Below are 24,735 nucleotides of genomic sequence, written 5' to 3'. Positions count from 1 at the left end.
AAGGATGTAGGGAGAAGTACAGAGCAGTTGTGTCTCCCAGTCATACTTGCCAACCCTCCCGATTTTCAACCAATCAACCAATCAATGTTTATTTATACAGCCCTAAATCACAAGTGTCTCAAAGGGCTGCACAAGCCACAAAGACATCTGCGGTACAGGGCCCACATAAGGGCAAGGAAAAACTCAACCCAGTGGGATGTCGATTCTCCCGGGAGACTCACGAATTTCAGTCCACCTCCCGAAAATCTCCCGGGGCTACCATTCTCCCGAATTTTCCCCGATCTCCACCCAAACAACAATATTGGGGGTGTGCCTTAAAGGCACTGCATTTGCATGCCGACCCAATCACATAATATATAAGGCTTTTCAAACACACAAGTGAATGCAATTCATACTTGGTCAACAGCCACACAGGTCACACTGAGGGTGGCAGTGTAAACAACTTTAATACTGTTACAAATATGTGCCACACTGTGAACCCACACCAAACAAGAATGACAAACACATTTCGGGAGAATATCAGCACTGTAACACATAAACACAACAACAAAAAATACCCAGAACCCCAAGCAGCACTAACTCTTCTGGGACGCTACAATATACAACCACCAGTACCCCCTACCACTCCACCTCAAACCCGCCCACCTCAACCTACTCATGCTCTCTCAGAGAGAGCATGTCCCAGATTCCAAGCTGCTGTTTTGAGGCATGTTAAAAAATATTGCACTCTGTGACTTCAATAATAAATATGGCAGAGTCATGTTGCCGTTTTTTTCCATAACTTGAATTGATTTATTTTGGAAAGACGTTGTTACATTGTATAATGCATCCAGCGAGACATCACAACAAAATTAGGTATAATAATGTGTTAATTCCACGACTGCATATATATCGGTATTGGTTGATATCGGAATCGGTAATTAAGAGTTGGACAATATCGGAATATCGGATATCGCCAAAAAAGACATTATCGGACATCTCTAGTTTTAAATTAAATTTTCCTCTGAGGTTATATTTCTCCTATTTTGTTGAGAAGAATTGTTGTACATTATCGAGTAGCGGGTTAGAGTTTGCTTTGTAAATCATTTTAGCTGTTTGCAAATGCACCAAATTGTTGAATTTCAATAAGTGTGATTTAAAAAATAAAGTGTTTGTTTGTTCTCTATATCCAACATATTTCTACACAATAACTCAGATATGGTAACACTAGCCAACAATGGTTTTCAAATGGGGGTACGTGTACCCCTGGGGGTACTTGAAGGTATGCCAGGGGGTACGCAAGATATTTTTTAAATATTCTAGAAAAAGCAACAATTCAAAACATTTTTAATAATACTCCAACAAAATATAAATGTAAGTTCATCAATTGTGAAAAGAAATGCAACAATGCAATATTCAGTGTTGGCAGCTGGATTTTTTTGTGGATATGTTCCATAAATATTAATGTTAAAGATTTTTTTTTGTGAAGAAATGTTTAGGATTAATAAGTTCATGAATCCAGATGGATCTCTATTACAATCCCCAAAGAGGGCACTTTAAGTTGATGATTACTTCTATGTGGAGAAATCTTTATTTATAACTGAATCATTTGTTTATTTTTCAACAAGTTTTTAGTTATTTTTATTATTTTCCAAAAAGTTCAAGAAAGACCACTACAAATGAGCAATATTTTGCACTGTTTTACAATTTAATCAATCAGAAACTGATTACATAGTGCTGTATTTTACTTCTTAACTTTTGTCTTGTGTTAAGGTCGGCAACGACCCGTTTTAGTTTTCAATGCATAAAATAAGCATATAAATTCATTTTTTTGTATCAAGGCTTTTTGACTTTGTCAGGAACCGATATTTAAACAAAAAAATATTTTTTTTTGGTTTTTCACTAAATTATAAAATGCTCTGGATGAAATTATGACCTTGGTGTTGTTAGGGTCGGTTTCGACCCAGTTATAAAAATAAGATTATCAAGCAATAATTAGAGCCAAAACTGAACACACTGACAGCCAGTTCCTCTCCCAATCATGTGAGCTTTAGGGCAGTGGTTCTCAAATGGGGGTACGCGTACCCCTGGGGGTACTTAAAGGTATGCCAAGGGGTGCGTGAGATAAAAAAAAAAATTAAAAATCTAAAAATAGCAACAATTCAAAAATCCTTTATATTTATTGAATGATACTTCAACAAAATATGAATGTAAGTTCATAAACTGTGACAAAATAAGTACAACAATGCAATATTCAGTGTTGACTGCTAGATTTTTTGTGGACATGTTCCATAAATTTTAATGTTAAAGATTTTTTTTTTGTGAAGAAATGTTTAGAATGAAGTTGATGAATCCAGATGGATCTCTATTTCAATCCCCAAAGAGGGCACTTTAAGTTGATGATTACTTCTATGTGTAGTAATCTTTATTTGTAAATACATCACAAGTTTAATTACAAGTTTTTAGTTATTTTTATGTCTTTTTTTCCAAATAGTTCAAGAAAGACCACTACAAATGTGCAATATTTTGCACTGTTATACAATTTAATAAATCAGAAACTGATGACATAGTGCTGTATTTTACTTCTTTATCTCCTTTTTTCAACCGAAAATGCTTTGCTCTGATTAGGGGGTACTTGAATTAAAAAAAAATGTTTACAGGGGGTACATCACTGAAAAAAGTTGTTAACCACTGCTTTAGGGGATTCTCATTGTACCTTGTTATCTAGGAAAAAACAAACAAAGATTCAATTCAGTCTCAAAATTATTAAAATGAAAAAATAAATAAAACAAGAGATAAGATATATGTTCTAATACCCCTCAGTAATAGTCAGGTAGCACAACAACCTTTTATTTATTTTTACGATTATTTTAAAATCGAGGGGTATACTGGCAAAAAAAAGGCCCAATGGCCCACTCCAAAAATATTAAAACTGATATTTTCATGGATAAGGACGCCTAACAAGAGATGAGAAACAAATTGGATGATAGATAATCATTTTTAGTTTATTTTACAGCTGATTTAAGACATGGGTCAAAACCGACCTGTTTGTGGATGGTAACAGAAAGCTAACACAATAGGAAGGTTGATGTCTTTTTTTCAACCATAAATGTTTTGCTCTGATTAGGGGGTACTTGAATTTTAAAAAAAGTTTACGGGGGTACATCACTGAAAAAAAGGTTGAGAACCATTGGTCTAGAACAGGGGTCGGGAACCTTTTTGGCTGAGAGAGCCATGAAAGCCAAATGTTTCAAAATGTATTTCCGTAAGAGCCATATAACATTTTTCAACACTGAATACAACTAAATTTGTGCATTTTTAAGTATGACCAACATTTGTAGAGTATAATAAGTCTCTTATGCTTTTTAACAACATTGTTATTCTAAAAGTTAACCAATAATAAATATAATACTTCTTACCATTAATGCGACATCTTGAACAGGTGCGGTAGAAAACGGATGGTTGGATTAAAATGCATGAGAATGTTTTATAATCTGAACGTTATTTTTGAAACCAGCGGAATTATTCATTACTTATCGTGTTAAGCAATTTCAGCTAAGATTTATCTGAGAGCCATATGCAGTCATCCGGCTCCTACCCGGTTTAAGCTTTAGACTCCCTTTTTACCTGCACCCTGCCTCCCGCTGTTTCCCACATCTACAAAGCAATTAGCTACCGACTGCCACCCTACTGATATGGAAGAGTATTACACGGTTACTCGGCATAGCTCGGTGAAGGAGAGTGGCCGTGCTAGCAACCTGAGGGTTCCAGGTTCGATTCCCGCTTCCGCCATCCTAGTCACTGCCGTTCTGTCCTTGGGCAAAACACTTTACACACCTGCCCCCAGTGCCACCCACACTGGTTTAAATGTAACTTAGATATTGGGTGTCACTTTGTAAAGCGCTTTGAGTCACTTGAGAAAAGCGCTATATAAATATAATTATCTGAGAGCCATATGTAGTCATCAAAAGAGCCACATCTGGCTCTAGAGCCATAGGTTCCCTACCCCTGGTCTAGAACATGCTTTGCTTTATTAGCCCGCTGTTTGAGTCCTACTGTTGACTGGAAGCGAAACAATAAATTAAAAAGATGGCTTGATAAAATAGCTGTAAAATTCTTCAGACTGTTTTTTTTTTTTTTTTTTTTTGGTGTGTGTGTGTGTGAAAAATCTCTCTGCCATGCCTCATAACGGGAGTTCTATTGCCTGGGTGATTTATGAAATCAATTTGTCTTTTTTTATCAGCAGCCAAAGTTTGAGATATGATCACAGCACATGCGTTTCAACTTGGTGTTTGTGTGTCTTAACACTGGAAAAACACCCATCATTCATTCTCGGCACGCGTGCTACCGCGCCACGCTGTGAATCATGTGACGGGATGATGATGCATTGGGTGTTGATTAAATTTGGCGTCGGGATGAAATTGTCGTGTCTGGGATGCTGTCAGTCCGCGGTGGTGAAATGGCATATTCGTGTCAGCTGTCACTAGAATATCTACTCTGATGCACTCGTCATGTCTTGCGTTTCCATACATCTGCAATATTTACAAATGTAGTCTCTGTATGAGCAGAATGGGGCGCACCTTAATCAATCAGGGGTTGAGCTGGATGGCTTAGTTCCCACTAAATCTATGCTCGAAGCTTAGTAAGCTCCCTTTCTGCTGAAGCATGACTGTGCACGAAGCTACTTTTATAAAAGCATGCTTAGAGATTGCCGTGGGAACACATGGAAGCCCTGATTTTTGGTACTAAACTAGTCAAGTGATTAAGTGCCACACCTCTCTTGGAATAATTGACATACACTATACTGCCAAAAGTAATTGGCCACCCGCCTCGACTCACATATGAACTTGAAGTGCCATCCCATTCCTAACCCATAGGGTTCGATATGATGTCGGTCCACCTTTTGCAGCTATTACAGCTTCAACTCTTCTGTGAAGGCTGTCCACAAGGTTGCGGAGTGTGTTTATAGGAATTTTCCACCATTCTTCCAAAAGCTGATGTTGGTCGAGAAGAACTGGTTTTAAGTCTCCATTCTAATGTGTTCTATCAGGTTCAGGTCAGGACTCTGTGCAGGCGAGTCAAGTTCATCCACACCAGACTCTGCCATCCATGTCTTTATGGACCTTGATGTGTGCACTGGTGCACGGTCATGTTGGAAGAGGAAGGGGCTCGCTCCAAACTGTTCCCACAAGTTTGGGAGCATGGAATTGTCCAAAATGTTTTGGTATCCTGGAGCATTCAAAGTTCCTTTCACTGGAACTAAGGGGCCAAGCTCAACTCCTGAAAAACAACCCCCAATACACTATACTGCCAAAAGTATTTGGCCACCTGCCTCGACTCACATATGAACTTGAAGTGCCATCCCATTCCTAACCCATAGGGTTTGATATGATGTCGGTCCACCTTTTGCAGCTATTACGGCTTCAACTCTTCTGTGAAGGCTGTCCACAAGGTTGCGGAGTGTGTTTATAGGAATTTTCCACCATTCTTCCAAAAGCTGATGTTGGTCGAGAAGAACTGGTTTTAAGTCTCCATTCTAATTGTGTTCTATCAGGTTCAGGTCAGGACTCTGTGCAGGCCAGTCATGTTCATCCACACCAGACTCTGCCATTCATGTCTGTATGGACCTTGACGTGTGCACTGGTGCACAGTCATGTTGGAAGAGGAAGGGGCTCGCTCCAAACTATTCTCACAAGTTTGGGAGCATGGATTTCTCCAAAATGTTTTGGTATCCTGGAGCATTTAAAGTTCCTTTCACTGGAACTAAGGGACCAAGCCCAACTCCGGAAAAACAACTCCCAATACACTATACTGCCAAAAGTATTTGGCCACCTGCCGCGACTCACATATGAACTTGAAGTGCCATCCCATTCCTAACCCATAGGGTTCGATATGATGTCGGTCCACCTTTTGCAGCTATTACAGCTTTAACTCTTCTGTGAAGGCTGTCCACAAGGTTGCAGTGTGTTGATAGAAATTTTCCACCATTCTTTAAAAGCGCGTTAGGGAGGTCACACACTGATGTTGGTCGAGAAGATCTGGTTTTAAGTCTCCATTCTAATTGTGTTCTATCGGGCTCAGGTCAGGACTCTGTGCAGGCCAGTCAAGTTCATCCACACCAGACTCTGCCATTCATGTCTGTATGAACCTTGACGTGTGCACTGGTGCACAGTCATGTTGGAAGAGGAAGGGGCTCGCTCCAAACTATTCCCACAAGTTTGGGAGCATGGAATTGTCCAAAATGTTTTGGTATCCTGGAGCATTTAAAGTTCTTTTCACTGGAACTAAGGGACCAAGCCCAACTCCGGAAAAACAACCCCCAATACACTATACTGCCAAAAGTATTTGGCCACCTGACTCGACTCACATATGAACTTGAAGTGCCATCCCATTCCTAACCCATAGCGTTCAATATGATGTCGGTCCACCTTTTGCAGCTATTACAGCTTCAACTCTTCTGTGAAGGCTGTCCACAAGGTTGCAGTGTGTTTAAAGGAATTTTCCACCATTCTTCCAAAAGCGCGTTGGTGAGGTCACACACTGATGTTGGTCGAGAAGAACTGGTTCTAAGTCTCCGTTCTAATTGTGTTCTATCGGGTTCAGGTCAGGACTCTGTGCAGGCCAGTCAAGTTCATCCACACCATACTCTGCCATTCATGTCTGTATGGACCTTGACGTGTGCACTGGTGCACAGTCATGTTGGAAGAGGAAGGGGCTCGCTCCAAACTGTTCCCACAAGTTTGGGAGCATGGAATTGTCCAAAATGATTTGGTAACGTGTAGCATTCAAAGCTCCTTTCACTGGAACTAAGGGGCCAAGCCCAACTCCTGAAAAACAACTCCCAATACACTATACTGCCAAAAGTATTTGGCCACCCGCCTCGACTCACATATGAACTTGAGGTGCCATCCCATTCCTAACCCATAGGGTTCGATATAATGTCGGTCCACCTTTTGCAGCTATTACAGCTTTAACTTTTCTGTGAAGGCTGTCCACAAGGTTGCGGAATGTGTTTATAGGAATTTTCCACCATTCTTCCAAAAGCGCGTTGGTGAGGTCACACACTGATGTTGGTCGAGAAGATCTGGTTTTAAGTCTCCATTCTAATTGTGTTCTATCGGGCTCAGGTCAGGACTCTGTGCGGGCCAGTCAAGTTCATCCACACCAGACTCTGCCATTCATGTCTGTATGGACCTTGACGTGTGCACTGGTGCACAGTCATGTTGGAAGAGGAAGGGGCTCGCTCCAAACTATTCCCACAAGTTTGGGAGCATGGAATTGTCCAAAATGTTTTGGTATCCTGGAGCATTCAAAGTTCCTTTCACTGGAACTAAGGGGCCAAGCCCAACTCCTGAAAAACAACCCCCAATACACTATACTGCCAAAAGTATTTGGCCACCTGACTCGACTCACATATGAACTTGAAGTGCCATCCCATTCCTAACCCATAGGGTTCGATATAATGTCGGTCCACCTTTTGCAGTTATTACAAATTCAACTTTTCTGTGAAGGCTGTCCACAAGGTTGCGGAATGTGTTTATAGGAATTTTCCACCATTCTTCCAAAAGCGCGTTGGTGAGGTCACACACTGATGTTGGTCGAGAAGAACTGGTTTCAAGTCTCCATTCTAATTGTGTTCTATCAGGTTCAGGTCAGGACTCTGTGCAGGCCAGTCAAGTTCATCCACCCCAGACTCTGCCATCCATGTCTTTATGGACCTTGATGTGTGCACTGGTGCACGGTCATGTTGGAAGAGGAAGGGGCTCGCTCCAAACTGTTCCCACAAGTTTGGGAGCATGGAATTGTCCAAAATGTTTTGGTATCCTGGAGCATTCAAAGTTCCTTTCACTGGAACTAAGGGGCCAAGCTCAACTCCTGAAAAACAACCCCCAATACACTATACTGCCAAAAGTATTTGGCCACCTGCCTCGACTCACATATGAACTTGAAGTGCCATCCCATTCCTAACCCATAGGGTTTGATATGATGTCGGTCCACCTTTTGCAGCTATTACGGCTTCAACTCTTCTGTGAAGGCTGTCCACAAGGTTGCGGAGTGTGTTTATAGGAATTTTCCACCATTCTTCCAAAAGCTGATGTTGGTCGAGAAGAACTGGTTTTAAGTCTCCATTCTAATTGTATTCTATCAGGTTCAGGTCAGGACTCTGTGCAGGCCAGTCAAGTTCATCCACACCAGACTCTGCCATCCATGTTTTTATGGACCTTGATGTGTGCACTGGTGCACGGTCATGTTGGAAGAGGAAGGGGCTCGCTCCAAACTGTTCCCACAAGTTTGGGAGCATGGAATTGTCCAAAATGTTTTGGTATCCTGGAGCATTCAAAGTTCCTTTCACTGGAACTAAGGGGCCAAGCTCAACTCCTGAAAAACAACCCCCAATACACTATACTGCCAAAAGTATTTGGCCACCTGCCTCGACTCACATATGAACTTGAAGTGCCATCCCATTCCTAACCCATAGGGTTTGATATGATGTCGGTCCACCTTTTGCAGCTATTACGGCTTCAACTCTTCTGTGAAGGCTGTCCACAAGGTTGCGGAGTGTGTTTATAGGAATTTTCCACCATTCTTCCAAAAGCTGATGTTGGTCGAGAAGAACTGGTTTTAAGTCTCCATTCTAATTGTGTTCTATCAGGTTCAGGTCAGGACTCTGTGCAGGCCAGTCAAGTTAATCCACACCAGACTCTGCCATCCATGTCTGTATGGACCTTGATGTGTGCACTGGTGCACAGTCATGTTGGAAGAGGAAGGGGCTCGCTCCAAACTGTTCCCACAAGTTTGGGAGCATGGAATTGTCCAAAATGTTTTGGTTTCCAGGAGCATTCAAAGTTCCTTTCACTGGAACTAAGGGGCCAAGCCCAACTCCTGAAAAACAACCCCCAATACACTATACTGCCAAAAGTATTTGGCCACCTGACTCGACTCACATATGAACTTGAAGTGCCATCCCATTCCTAACCCATTGTGTTCGATATGATGTCGGTCCACCTTTTGCAGCTATTACAGCTTCAACTCTTCTGTGAAGGCTGTCCACAAGGTTGCAGTGTGTTAGTAGGAATGTTCCACCATTCTTCCAAAAGCACGTTGGTGAAGTCACACACTGATGTTGGTCGAGAAGAACTGGTTCTAAGTCTCCGTTCTAATTGTGTTCTTTCGGGTTCAGGTCAGGACTCTGTGCAGGCCAGTCAAGTTCATCCACACCAGACTCTGCCATCCATGTCTGTATGGACCTTGATGTGTGCACTGGTGCACAGTCATGTTGGAAGAGGAAGGGGCTCGCTCCAAACTGTTCCCACAAGTTTGGGAGCATGGAATTGTCCAAAATGTTTTGGTATCCTGGAGCATTCAAAGTTCCTTTCACTGGAACTAAGGGGCCAAGCCCAACTCCTGAAAAACAACCCCCAATACACTATACTGCCAAAAGTATTTGGCCACCTGCCTCGACTCACATATGAACTTGAAGTGCCATCCCATTCCTAACCCATAGGGTTCAATATGATGTCGGTCCACCTTTTGCAGCTAGTACAGCTTTAACTCTTCTTTGAAGGCTGTCCACAAGGTTGCAGTGTTGATAGAAATGTTCCACCATTCTTTAAAAGCGCGTTAGGGAGGTCACACACTGATGTTGGTCGAGACGATCTGGTTTTAAGTCTCCATTCTAATTGTGTTCTATCGGGCTCAGGTCAGGACTCTGTGCAGGCCAGTCAAGTTCATCCACACCAGACTATGCCATTCATGTCTGTATGAACCTTGACGTGTGCACTGGTGCACAGTCATGTTGGAAGAGGAAGGGGCTCGCTCCAAACTGTTGCCACAAGTTTGGGAGCATGGAATTGTCCAAAATGTTTGGGTATCCAGGAGCATTCAAAGTTCCTTTCACTGGAACTAAGGGGCCAAGCCCAACTCCTGAAAAATAACCCCACACCATAATTCCTCCTCCACCAAATTTTAACACTCAGCACAATGCAGTCCGAAATGTACCGTTCTCCTGGCAACCTCCAAACCACGACTGGTGCATCAGATTTCCAGACAGAAAAGTGTGATTCATCACTCTAGAGAAGTGGTTCTCAAATGGGGGTAGGTGTACCCCTGGGGTACTTGAAGGTATGCCAAGGGGTACGTGAGATTTTTTTAAATATTCTAAAAAAAAGCAACAATTCAAAAATCCTTTATTAATATATTTATTGAATAATACTTCTGCGATGAGATGGCGACTTGTCCAGGGTGTACACCGCCTTCCGCCCGATTGTAGCTGAGATAGGCGCCAGCGCCCCCCGCGACCCCAAAAGGGAATAAGCGGTAGAAAATGGATGGATGGAATAATACTTCAAGAAAATATGAATGTAAGTTCATAAACTGTGAAAAGAAATGCAACAATGCAATATTCAGTGTTGACAGATTTTTTGTGGACATGTTCCATAAATATTTTTGTGAAGAAATGTTTAGAATTAAGGTCATGAATCCAGATGGATCTCTATTTTAATCACCAAAGAGTGCACTTGAAGTTGATGATTACTTCTATGTGTAGAAAATATTTATTTATAATTTAATCCCTTTTTTTTATTTTTCAACAAGTTTTTTTGTTATTTTTATATCTGTTTTTCCAAATAGTTCAAGACAGACCACTACAAATGAGCAGTATTTTGCACTATTATACAATTTAATAAATCAATATCCACTTTAATGATACCAAGTACAGTAGCGTATCACGTCGATACTACTATTATTACGTCAATATTTTTTGGCATCACAACAGTTTATTTCGGGGTTTTTTAAATTTATATTATGTTTATAAACTCGAGGAAATATGTCCCTGGACACATAACGACTTTGAATATGACCAATGTATGATCCTGTTACCACTTGGTATCGGATTGATACCCAAATTTGCGGTTTGATCCAAAACTAATGTAAAGTATCAAACAGAAGAATAAGTGATTATTGCATTTTAACAGAACTGTAGCTACAACATGTTAAAAGAGAAAGTAAGCACATTTTAAAAGTAAATGAACAAGTACATTATTATTTCATTTTCTATCACTTGTCCTTGGCAAGGCAAGGCAAGGTAACTTTATTTATATAGCACGTTTACAACAATTTTTAAATTGGACCAAAGTGCTTTACAGGTTACAAAGCATAGAGCAAAAAAAACAAAACAAATGAATGAGCTAAACAAGATACTGCAAAAGCAATACGGTAAAAGAGTTCGAATAATAAAGTGAAATTGCTAAATAAAAATAATGAAATAATAAAAGCGCAACAGTTTGAAAAAAAACTAAAGCGAAGGGAGGGGGGATGGGGGCTAGAAATGGTGGCCTAGTGGGCGGACTCAACTCAGGTTAAAGGCCAGCGAGAAGAGTGTCACGACGGGGAGGGGGGGTCGCAGTTTGCTGCGAGGATTGTTTTCCCGGGATGCAATCGGACTAGACCAGTCATGGCTTGAAGGTAGGAACATTTTTAATTTCTACTCAGAAAAGGGTACGAACAAAAGGCGCTCGCAGTGGAGGTGCAAAACTTAACGCAGGGAACAAAAAAAGCACTTTGACGTAAACTAAGGACATAAAACAGAAGACACTAACTTTGGCATAAATAAACAAAAACTTACTTGCGGTGACGTGAGCAGGGCAGCATGGACTATGAAGTTGCAAGAAAGAGTAAACATGGCATGACGCAGAGTGTGAAAAGATCATAAAACATTAGTGATACATAACCAGACTGAGCTTGAACAGAGTGGTGGCGCCAGAACGACCAACAGAAAGTGACAGGCTTAAATATCAATCAATCAATCAATCAATCAATCAATCAATCAATCAATTCCTTTATCGTCATTGTCATAAATAACACTTAAGTCATACATGTCAATGAGATTTTGTTAGAGTTTTGTCTAGCGCAGGGGTCGGCAACCAAAAATATGGAAAGAGCCATATTGGACCAAAAATACAAAAACAAATCTGTCTGGAGCCGCAAAAAATCAAAAGCCATATTACATACAGATCGTTTGTCATGAGATATACATTGAATTAAGAAGACTTAAAGGAAACTTAATGAGCTGAAATATAGCTACAAATGAGGCATAATGATGCAATGTGTACATATAGCTAGCCTAAATAGCATGTTAGCATCGATTAGCTTGCAACCAAATATGTTTGATTAGCACTCTACATAAGACGATAACATCAATAAAACTCACCTTGGTGCACTCACGCACGACGTTAGAAGTTTGGTGGACAAAATGAGACGGAAAAAAGAAGCGGCATAAAACACGTCTTAGAAAGTCGGAGAAAGTTTTACATGTAAACAAACCACGGTGAGTTCAAGGACCGCCAAAATTAGTAGGACAAAACGGCGCTCGCCAAATACTCGAATCAGTGAAGCATGTTTAATATAAACAGTGTGCTTTATAATAGTTAGGGAGGTTTTGTCATGTTTGTCCATCTGCAGAAACCATATTAAAACAAAACATGTTGTTGTGATCCGATGGTCGGATCATCACCGTATTGTTATTTTTGTTCCATTTTTATATCACTCTGCGGTTTGACATACTTAGTTCCTGTTTCGTTCGTTTCCATGGTCACTCATTAGTTTCAGCTGCTACTCTCTTTTCCAGCACACCTGTCTTTACTAATCACCACCTGTTTATAAGCCAGCGTTTTCTGTTCACTGATTGTCGGATCTTAGTTTTGTTCACATACATCTGTTTACGACTTGTCTCTCACTCTCGTTTTCGCTAGCTCTCACGCTAAGCTTTATTTTTATTCCTAGCTTTCACGCTAGTTGTTTTGTATTTCCTTTTGGTGCCCTTGTGCTTCGGTTTTGTTTGTCCTAGCTTTCCATGCTAGCGCTTTTATTTGCCTTTTCTATTTGTATCAGTATTTTTGTTCATAGCTCCTTTTGTTTAATAAATCCCTTAGTTCTTACCTTTTTGCTGTGTTCTTGCTGACGCATCCACGGAGGACCGAATCCGGCATTACAATGCCACACAAGCGTAACAGTAAGATCCGACCAAAGAATGGTTCCTTCGCGTCTGGCAACCACGAGGACGCCTTCGATGAAGGTACATGGATTATGTTTCGGGCGATGGAGGCAGAGACTCTCCGATGCAACCCGGATGAAAGTATCATGTGGGGTCCGGATGGAACCCTGATCCCCATCGATGTTTCCCGGTCCGGTGAGTTTCCCTCCCGCAGCGCTCGCGCTCGTCCGCGTAGGCGGAAGCCGCGAACGATGGCTTCGTCCCGTGACAGTGACTTTCCCACTCCATGCCTCCCTCCTCATAAACACAGCAACCTACAGTCCGCATACAAAACCCCTACACCATTGTTTGGGGACCCAATAACACACTTTGCTAACAGTTTTACCGACTGGGCAAATTCTCAACTTGTGTCCCGCGCAGATGACGTCATTTCGTCGACGCCTCCCGGTAACGCAAACCCGTCCTCCGTTGATGACATCATCAATGAGGAATTTTTTTTGGAAGATTCTCTTTCTCATCCATTTTCAAATGACAATAACATTAATAATAAAATACAGAATTTCCAGGACATTTTTGCTTTTTATTATTCTGGTAAATCCCAACCATCTGCTTTTTCAACTCCACCTGTAAAACCTCATTCCCAGCCCAAGTCCAAGGTTTTTTCTCCCTTTTCAAAGGGACACTCTGGACAATATAGAGGGGAGGAGTCTGCCCGCCTCCAAACCTCCCACCACCCTCCCTTATGGTCAGTCCCTGACCACAGGGAACGGGTCTGGGATTCCCGTCTGGAGGGGGGGGCTATGGCCTATAGCTGTGTTGCGGAGGTAGCGCAGACGCTACCATTTCTTAAAACTGTCAAACCGCAACCTCCTATGAGGCCACCCTTACCTGTTTTTCGGCCCGTTAAACCGCTAGCTCCTCCTAGGAAGCCGACACCTGCTCCCAGTCTGGTTCTCACACCAGCTCCCAGTCTGGTTCTCACACCAGCTCCCAGTCTGGTTCTCACACCAGCTCCCAGTCTGGTTCTCACACCAGCTCCCAGTCTGGTTCTCACACCAGCTCCCAGTCTGGTTCTCACACCAGCTCCCAGTCTGGTTCTCACACCAGCTCCCAGTCTGGTTCTCACACCAGCACAAACTCCCAGTCTGGTTCTCACACCAGCACAAACTCCCAGTCTGGTCCTCACACCAGCACAAGCTCCAAAGCTGGAGCCCACTCTATCACCAGCTCCAGAACTGGAGCCCACTCCAGCACCAGCTCCAAAGCTGGAGTTCGCACCAGCTCTTAAGTTGGAACCCACTCCAACACCTGCGTCGACAACTGCGGTTTCCACGCCGACTACTACGCCTTCTTCCACGACGCCGACTACTACGCCTTCTTCCACGACGGCGACGACTACGCCGACCTCCACGACGGCGACGACTACGCCATACTCCACGACGCCGCCTTCTTCGGCTGCAGCACCTGCACCTCGGCTACAGCCAACGCCTCCTCCTCGGCTGAAGCCAACGCCTCCTCCTCGGCTGAAGCCAGCGCCTGCTCCTCGGCTGAAGCCAGCGCCTGCTCCTCGGCTGAAGCCAGCGCCTGCTCCTCGGCTGAAGCCAGCGCCTGCTCCTCGGCTGAAGCCAGCGCCTGCTCCTCGGCTGAAGCCTGCGCCTGCTCCTCGGCTGAAGCCTGCGCCTGCTCCTCGGCTGAAGCCTGCGCCTGCTCCTCGGCTGAAGCCTGCGCCTGCTCCTCCGCCGGCCTCTGCGCCTGCTCCTCGGCTGAAGCCTGCGCCTGCTCCTCCGCCGGCCTCTGCACCTGCTTCGGCTGCAGCCCCCGCACCTTCGTCTGCTGCTGCCAAGCCTCCTCCACGTCTGCCACAGGTGTGGCCTCTGCGAGGTCGTCCGCCTCGCCGTGCACCTCATCCTGCAAGGCGGCCACTGATGTGGCCTTTTCAAGGTCGGCCGCCAAAACTTTTTCGGCAGCGGCGTTCCATCCGCCGCCGCCACATTGCTATTCCTCGGTGGATTCGGGGACACGCGACCTGGTGACCCTCCGCCCTCCCTTCTTCTGCGGATTTTCTTGTTGTGGGGAGGGGGTTCTAGTTTTTCTTTGCATTCTTTGTTGTATTTTTTTTTTGGACATCTGGTATCTGTCTCTTTTGGGGGGGGATACTGTTGTGATCCGATGGTCGGATCATCACCGTATTGTTATTTTTGTTCCATTTTTATATCACTCTGCGGTTTGACATACTTAGTTCCTGTTTCGTTCGTTTCCATGGTCACTCATTAGTTTCAGCTGCTACTCTCTTTTCCAGCACACCTGTCTTTACTAATCACCACCTGTTTATAAGCCAGCGTTTTCTGTTCACTGATTGTCGGATCTTAGTTTTGTTCACATACATCTGTTTACGACTTGTCTCTCACTCTCGTTTTCGCTAGCTCTCACGCTAAGCTTTATTTTTATTCCTAGCTTTCACGCTAGTTGTTTTGTATTTCCTTTTGGTGCCCTTGTGCTTCGGTTTGTTTGTCCTAGCTTTCCATGCTAGCGCTTTTATTTGCCTTTTCTATTTGTATCAGTATTTTTGTTCATAGCTCCTTTTGTTTAATAAATCCCTTAGTTCTTACCTTTTTGCTGTGTTCTTGCTGACGCATCCACGGAGGACCGAATCCGGCATTACAATGCCACACAAGCGTAACACATGTATTTTTTTCCCTATTTTTTTTCCATTTTTCATACATTTTTGAAAAAGCTCCAGAGAGCAACTAGGGCGGGGATAAAGAGCCACACATGCGGCTCTAGAGCCGCGGGTTGCCGACCTCCGGTCTAGCGGCATAGAAACTGCATTGATGTGCAGGTTGACCATAGTTTACAGTTTAGCATTGTCTATAAGATCACGTGTAGAGCGGTGTGGGGGTCAGATGTCTGATGGGTGTTGTTGATGTTGCAGCAATGCAATGTCCAGAGCACAATTATTGAGTACCGGAATTTCCTTGAATTGCCGTAGGGCATATAGTATGCGCCTGCCTTGAATTACTGCCGGGTCAAACTCGCTTCGCAAAATAATTAGCGCATGCTTATTATTACCGCCTGGTCAGACTTGTGACGTGACGAGTGACACTTCCCCTGTCATCATTTCCAAAATGGAGGAGGCTGATTTCAATACTGGTAATTTGAAATCGCATAAAGGGAAAAAGATTAGAGCTGTTCAGTAGGATTTAAGGTCCGAGCTTACATCACACTCAAATTTTTACTGCATGCCTTTGGTAAGTGCCGGAGTGAGAAGAGGTTTTAAAATAATTAGCGCATGCTAATTTTTTACCGCATACCTTTGGTAAGCGCAGGAGTGAGAAGAGGTTTTAAATTAATTAGCGCCCCGGCGGCAATTCTAGGAAATTCGGTAGTCTCTGTGATTAAAACCAGGTGCGTGAGTCCAACACGTGAGACAGGTGAAACTAATGGGTCGCCATGGTGACAAATCAAGGGAGTGAAAAAACAGGAACTAATGCAGTCTTGAAGTAACAGAACATAACTAAACAAAACGTGATCCCAAAACATGAAGGGTTTTGAAGACTCCAGGCTCTGGGCTGACCTAATGTGGAGGGGAAGGCTGTTCCAGAGCTTAGGAGCAGCAATGGAAAAGGCTCTGTCCCCTCTGGTCTTTAACCTGGATCTAGGGGTCGCCAGCAGTTGGTCAGCTGACCGTAGAGCTCTAGACGAGGTATGATGGTGCAGAAGCTCGGTCAGGTATTGGAATTACCTTAATGATTTTGACAAAATAATAGAATAATAAATGACACGTCAGCAACTAAATTAGGAGTATGTTTGCTTATTTACTACTAAAAGTCAAGTTGTCTTGTAAGTTCACTATTTTATTTAAAGACAGACTTGCAATAATACACATATGTTTAATGTACCGTAAGATTTTTTTGTTCAAATATAGCCAATAATGCACTTTTTTTTGTGGTCCCCTTTATTTAGAAAAGTACCGAAAAGTATCAAAATAATTTTGGTATCATAACAACACTAGTTGTTACAATCATTTCGGTGATGGAAACAGGCACAAGGACACCAAGAGCTCCATCCCATGGGCCTCAAACTGCGCTGAGCAAAACGGCACCAAGTGGGATGGTTTCCTGCTGGCTCCACTATGGACGGGACTCTGGCTATTTTATTGAATCCACTATGGACTGGGCTCTCACCGTTATGTTGGATGCACTATGGACTGGACTTTCACAATATCATGTTAGACCCGCTCGACATCCATTGCTTTCGGTCTCCCCTAGGGGGGGAGGGGTTGCCCACACGGGTCCTCTCCTAGGTCTCTCATAGGCACTGTCACCGACGTCCCACTGGGGTGAGTTTTTCCTTGCCCTTATGCGGGCTCTGTACCGAGGATGTCATTGTGGTTTGTGCAGCCCTTTGAGACACTTGTGATTTAGGGCTATATAAATAAACATTGATTAATTGAATGAACCAGTCCGCCTACCACCCTTTGGACCTACTCCCTGTGTTCCCAGGAGATGTTCAGAGAAATTCTGTTTTGACATGGCTATCTGTCTAGTTTGGAAAGAAGAATGATACAAAAGAGAATTAGGCTCCCCCGTCTACGTGGTTCAGAAGGAAGATAAGCAGTTCATTTTGCCGGAGATGTCAAACCGGAGGAATCATAAGTGACAGCAAAAGGGATGAGATATTTCAAGATAGGTTTTGATGGCTGCAGGTTAATCTTAAAATGTGTCAAGGATTTGCGAAACCCTCGTGGAGTAAAATCTCTCTTTGATGTTCTCTAATTCTGTAACCTCTCTCTCTATCCACAGTGAAGTTTGAAGACTGCCAGCGCAGCAAAGAGGTGGGCTTTGTTAGTAGCGACCCCAACTTCGGTGTGAGGCCAGATGGGACCGTGTATGCCGAGCAGGAGTTGTCCAACCTTTCAGAACCCATCCAGTTCATGGTGACAGCCCGGGAACTCTTTGACCCGCACATCTGGGAGACCACTGTAAAGCTGGCACCAGCTGGACACCCCCACCCTTTACCCCTGACAAAGGTACCCATATGTCTCTACCCTTTATTATGCAAGGAACCATATTTGATAGTCAACTTTATACCCGCATCATCACAATATTTAGGGATGGGTACATTTCATTTAACCTGCTCCGTGGCCTAGGGGTTAGAGCAGGGGTGCCCACACTTTTTCTGCAGGCGAGCTACTTTTCAATTGACCAACTCGAGGGGATCTACCTCATTTATATATATATCATTTATATTTATTTATTTATGAAAGAGACATTTTTGTAAACAAGTTAAATGTGTTTAATGATAATACAAGCATGTGTAACACATATAGATGTCTTTCTTTCACAAAGACAAGAGTATAAGTTGGTGTATTACCTTATTCTGATGACTTGCATTGATTGGAATCAGACAGTAATGATGACAACGCCCACATTTTCAAATGGAGGAGAAAAAAAGTTGTCCTTTCTGTACAATACCACATGAAAGTGGTTGCTTTTTGGCACCTAATTCATCCAGCTTCCATACACTTTACAAGAAAAACATTGGCGGCAAATTCCGTAGCTTGCTTGATTGACATTCACGGCACCCGAGGGTCTTGTGAGATGATGCTGGCTGCTGCCAGTTCATTATTATGAAAAAATGACAGAGAGGAAGGCGAGAAACACTTTTTATTTAAACAGAAATCCGCGCCATCCCTTCCGTCAAAACTCTAAAGGCCGACTGCACATTTCCTATCTTCACAATAAAAGCCCTGCTTCATGCTGCCTGCGCTAACAAAATAAGAGTCTCGGAAAGCTGGCGTGCACAAGTGATGTGCACGCCAGCTTTCTGAGGGATCGCTTGTGCACGCCAGTTTTCCGAGACTCTGTATTTAGTTAGCGCAGGCAGCATGAAGCAGGGCTTTTATTGTGAAGATAGGAAATGTGCAGTCGGCCTTTAGCGTTTTGACGGAAGGTACGGCGCGAGAGTCTGTTGAAATAAAAAGTGTTTCTCGCCTTCCTCTCTGTCATATTTTCATAATAATGATCTTGCAGCAGCCAGCGTCATCTCACAAGACCCTCCGGTACCGTGAATGTCATTTAAGTGACGTCTTGGTGAAGATTGATGATCACTAATTTTTAGGTCTATTTTGTTTAAAAGCCTGGCTGGAGATCGACTGACACACCCCCCGCGGTCGACTGGTAGCTCGCGATCGACGTAATGGGCACCCCTTGGTTAGAGTGACCGCCCTGAGATCGTTAGGTTTTGAGTTCAAAACCCGGCCGAGTCGTACCAAAGATTATAAAAATGTGACCCATCACGTCCCTGCTTGGCATTCAGCAACAAGGGTTTGAATTGGGGGTTAAATCACCAATAACTATTCCCGGGCGCTGCCACCGCTGCTGCCCACTGCTCCCCTCAACTCCCAGGGGGGGGTGAACAAGGGAATGGGTCAAATGTAGAGGACAAATTTCACCACACCCATTGTGTGTGTGAAAATCATTGAAACTTTAACTTTATTTCACTATATTCAGGTTTTAATGAAAGTTAATTTGTATATAAAAAGAAAATATATATTTTTTTAGTTTAACATTCAACCAAGATAACACTACTATTCATTTGCCAAATCTTGATTTCTTACACTTCTGAGTCTCATTTGCAAGTAGTAGATGTCGCATGCAGTTCCAATTCCAAGACGTTAGAGGGCAGGGGGCTACGGAGAGTTGCAAAAGAAGTAGTCTCTGCCAATAAGTTGAATGTGCCATTATAGTTTATTGTTGTGGCCTAAAAAGTGATTATACTGTAAGTATTGTACTTATTAAAGTTAAAGCTATACACTGATAGTCACACACACACACAAACACACATTAGATGTGGTGAAATTACGCTCTGCATTTGACCCATCCCCTTGTTCCACCCTCTGGGAGGTGAGGGGAGCGGTAAGCAGCAGCGGTGGCTGCCCCCTGGAGAAACATTTTGGTGATTCAACCCTCCAATTCCATCCCTTGAGGCGGAGTGCCAAGCACACACAAGCTGTTTGATTGTAACGTGAACCTTACTGTAGTTGTAGTTTACATTACCAAATGTGGAGGTGTTGAAATCAGCATGCAAAACTGCTAATGCTAATCAGTAGCATGTATATGGCAAAGCCAATGTAAATAAGCATCGAGTTAGCGCATTTTAAAAAAGTGGAGCCTGTTTTATATAATGCACACTTGATTTGTTGGCTTGGAAAATTGCGACCTTACCCAGAGGCAGTCTGGCTGAGTATGCTATGAGTGCTGCTTGAGTGTTTGTTTCTCCGCCAAGTGTTTGAGCCGGGGGCTAGTGTGAATGGGTACCGAAATATGATACGGTACATTAATCAATATAAAAGTTCCGGATTTGTTACCCATCCCTCAGTGGGAGTCTTTGGGAACTTAAAGATTGATTACAATTATGATTCAGGGGCTTCTATTCAATTTTAAGTCAATTATTGATGCGTCTTTAATTCATGTGTACAGTATGCATTAGGGTTAAATGGGTTGCACTTGTATAGCGCTTTTATACCTTCAAGGTACTCATAGCGCTTTAGATTAGATTAGATAGTACCTTATTTATTCCGTCAGGAGAGTTCCTTCAGGAAAATTACAATTTTCAGCACAATCCCATTCAAGATCAGACAAACATTAAAGGGAAACAGAACAGGATCGCTGACTGGTCTGCCGGCTTCCAGCGCCCCTTACAAAAAAAGATGAGATACAGGTAAACAAGGGGGGGAGAAAAAAATAGAAGATAAAATAAAAAAATCGGTCTTAGCCTGGGCCCTGGAGAGGGGGTGCAGACTGAGGCCAAGGGAAAAAAGCAACAACTCTTAGCCATAGTACACATCCCTCTTACATGTGTGTAAGAGGGAAACATCAAACATCAAAGAACACATAGGACATTAAAGACATTAAAGCAGCAGATACAACCAGACACTTATACATACAGCTATGAATAAAAAGTAAAAGAAACATATCCACTGTGGTGGCCTCTGCGGTGTTCTACGCCATCGTCCGCTGGGGTGGAGGGAGGATGGCCAGAGACAGGAGCAGACCCAACAAAGCAACCAAGACAGCCGACTCCACTCTCGGCCAGTGTCCAGTCCGCATGGATGAACGATGATACGTCCAAGGAGACTGAGGTGTCCGACACTACTTTGACACTACTTCCGCATTTACCCATTCACACACACATTCACACACTGATGGAGGGAGCTGCCATGCAAGGCGCTAACCAACAACCATCAGGAGCAAGGGTGAAGTGTCTTGCTCAGGACACAACGGACGTGACAAGGTTGGTACTAGGTGGTGATTGAACCAGAGACCCTCGGGTTGTGCACGGCCACTCTCCCACTGCGCCACGCCGTCCCAGTACCAGTATTTTGATACTTGTACTGGAACCACAATGTATTTTGATAAATTTCAAAATAAAGGGGACCATAAACATGTGTTAAATTTGACTCCATTTTAACAAAAAAAAACCTTACGATACATTAAACATATGGTCCTTATTGTGCTCCAGGAACAATTTTGGAAAATTAGAATTAAAATTAAAAAGGCATTAAACACTTTGGGATGTTTTTGTTCCACTCAAAGAATAATTTACAATTGTTCATATTAAATACAGTCCACCATATTCGAAGATTAGGTTAGAATAGAATAGAAAGCTATATTGACATTGCAGTAAATGCTTTATGATTTATTGTTGCCGCTCAAAAATACAATTATTAGTAAATGCTAAAAACAATACCATGGCTGAAACGACACGGATAAGACATGGAGTAGCTAAAACACACAGTCTTATCCATCGATAAGTCACCTTATCGATGGATTCAAAGCCCAAATACCCTCCAACCCTCCTACACACACCATCTTTATTAAACAGTAGAATTGCCCTTATTTGCCATTTTTTCCTCTCCTCACTGTTGCCGCGCCTATGGTTCATGTTTTGTTTTGGTCATGCTGTGTTTAGTTTTTTGGACATTTAGTTCTTTTTTGCATTTCCTTGTTCGTCTTGTTACCATGCCATCTGTCATGTCTGATCATGGATTTTGTATGGCCATACTACCCTGAGCATCCCCAATCTCATCTGTTCTCAAAGCTAAGCAGTGTCTGTCCTGGTTAGTACTTGGATGGGAGACTGCTAAGGAATACCAGGTGCTGTTGACCTTTGGACTTTTAAGTTCCTTTTTTTTTTTCACTCCCTGTTTTGTTACCATGACGACCAATCAGTTCACCTGTCTTGTCTCACACCTGTTTTCACTTATCATGTTCATTATTTAAGCCACCGTTACCAGGTAGTCAGGCTGCAAACATCACCTCATTCACACCTTGATTTCCTGCTTCATGCCTTGCAATGCTGTCCATTTTGTCCACGTAAGTTTTTGTTATTCATGCCACTGCGCAAGTGTTTTTGTTTCATGTTTGTAGTTTATAGCCTTTGTGCTAGTCTTTTATTTCATAGCCCAAGTTTTGTTCCTCCATTGTGAGCGCTTTTTGTTTGTTCCTGTTTTTAGTTTATGAGTAAATAAATTAAATATGTACCTACCTTCTCACCGTTTCCACTCCATTAGCTTCGCACCTCGGGAAAACAACCCAAGACCAAGTCCGAACTTGACAACTGTTTTTGCTTGTGCACTCTGAGAGTGTGTTCGCGTTGACACACTCAACATGCTCCTTTGCACAGCAGCATGCAAATGTATTTTTTAATTGCAGAATAGTACCGCAGTACTTCATTAATAGCGATATACCGTACAATCCTAGTATGTATACATACTGCTTACACTCCCTTCCTGTTGCAAGTCCTGTGGTTTCTGTGTAGTTACATGTGTGGCTATCAAGTTTTTTTCTTAGTCCCAAACTGAGCCCATCCATCCATCCATCCATTTCTACCGCTTATTCCCTTTGCGGTCGTGGGGGGCGCTGGTGTATTTTAACTGAGCCCCCCCATAAGAGCCTAATCTGGGAATAGCTTCTTTTTTTTTTTTTTTTTTTTTTTAAATAACTAACCCTCCCCCCCTCACGTCCATCTATTCACATCTTTTACACCTTTTGTGGCGACCCATCAGCGTTCCTGATCTGTCTGTCTATCCTGTCTACTTACAACGTACAGTCATGGTCAAAAGTCTACATACACTTGTAAAGAACATAATGTCATGGCTGTCTTGAGATTCCAATATTTTCTACAACTCTTATTTTTTTCTGATAGAGTGATTGGAGCACATATTGTTGGTCACAATAAACATTCATGAAGTTTTGTTTATTTTCTGAATATACGATGGGTCTACTGAAAATGTGACCACATCTGCTGGGTCAAAAGATTACATACAGCATTTGGGACTTCAGGAAGGCCATGATAAAACCTTAATTTTACCCTGATTTAGCCATTCTGTACCACTTTTGACTTATGTTTGGGGTGGGATTAAATAAGCGTAAAATTCTTGTCACTCCTTTTCAAATATGTAAAAAAAAAAAAATGTTTTCCTTTTTTTAAAAGGCTGTTAAGGCTATAGAACTGTATTGGATTAGGCTGGCTCTTGTTTTTTTTGCATATTTGAAATACAAATAATCAATCAATCTGAATGGGTATTGGACTAAATCTACTTGATATATAATGTAACTTAATTTTCTCTCAACGTTTGCCTTGCCTCAAGTGGTTGGTGAATTTCCACAATGGCTATTTTGTGTTTTTTATAAATATCATATGCATTTAAAATCTTTGCAAGCTTGCCACACAGCTTCAACGCATATTTATAAACACTTCCTTTGCTCTTATTACACTTTATACAGTCTAAAACAGTGGTTCTCAACATTTTTTCAGTGATTGTACCCCCTCCTGTGAACCTTTTTTTTTAATTCAAGTAACCCCTAATCAGAGCAATGCATTTTTGGTTGAAAAAAAGAGATAAAGAAGTAAAATACAGCACTATGTCATCAGTTTTTGATTTATTAAATTATATAACAGTGAAAAATATTGGTTATTTGTAGTGGTCTTTCTTTTTCTTTTTCTATTTGGAAAAAAATATATAAAAATAACAAAAAAACTTGTTGAAAAATAAACAAGTGATTAAATTATAGATAACGATTCCTACACAGAAGTAATAATCAACTTAAAGTGCCCTCTTTGGGGATTGTAATAGAGATCCATCTGGATTCATGAACTTAATTCTACACATTTCTTCACAAAAAAAAAAACTAAAAACTTTAACATCAGTATTTATAGAACATGTCCACAAAAATCTAGCTGTCAACACTCAATATTGCATTGTTGCATTTTTTTTCACAGTTTATGAATTTACATTCATATTTTGTTGAAGTATTATTCAATAAATATGTTTATAAAGGATTTTTGAATTGTTGCTATTTTTAGAATATTTTAAACAAATCTCACGTACCCCTTGGCATACCTTCAAGTACCCCCAAGGGTTACGCGTACCCCCATTTGAGAACCACTGCTCCAAAACGTACATTTTTAACAAACAACTCAATATACTCAATGGTACTTTTAAATCCAAGATGCACTGAGGCGAGGGAGCCCTGTATTACTGTTTAGGTCTTTAGTGATTGGAGAAGTGTTGTTTTCTTGAACACACACAAATTTAATGATGTACACAATCTTAACTTGTAGTTTACAAGTGAGATGCATTGTTTTTCGTCGTATTAGAATACTTATTTTTGAAACATCCTCAGCAACTGTGCAACAACACAATGCCAAATTGACTATGCAGCCACTAATGCCAAAAACCATTATACTTTTTTTTTTTT

General features: G+C 42.2%; 1 protein-coding gene across 1 annotated transcript in view; it reads left to right on the top strand.

Moving 5' to 3' along the window:
• Positions 1-24,735, top strand: part of cdh4 (cadherin 4, type 1, R-cadherin (retinal)) — a 706,961-nt gene that overhangs the window by 392,264 nt on the left and 289,962 nt on the right. The window contains exon 3 of the mRNA XM_061874925.1: positions 17,773-17,999. Coding sequence (XP_061730909.1) covers positions 17,773-17,999 — 227 coding nt within the window. The remainder of the gene's footprint in view (positions 1-17,772; positions 18,000-24,735) is intronic.

Source organism: Nerophis ophidion, linkage group LG16, assembly GCF_033978795.1.
Source record: "Nerophis ophidion isolate RoL-2023_Sa linkage group LG16, RoL_Noph_v1.0, whole genome shotgun sequence".
Classification (NCBI taxonomy): domain Eukaryota; kingdom Metazoa; phylum Chordata; class Actinopteri; order Syngnathiformes; family Syngnathidae; genus Nerophis; species Nerophis ophidion.
The sequence above is the reverse complement of the archived record's forward strand: the minus strand, read 5'-3'. Positions and strand labels throughout refer to the sequence as shown.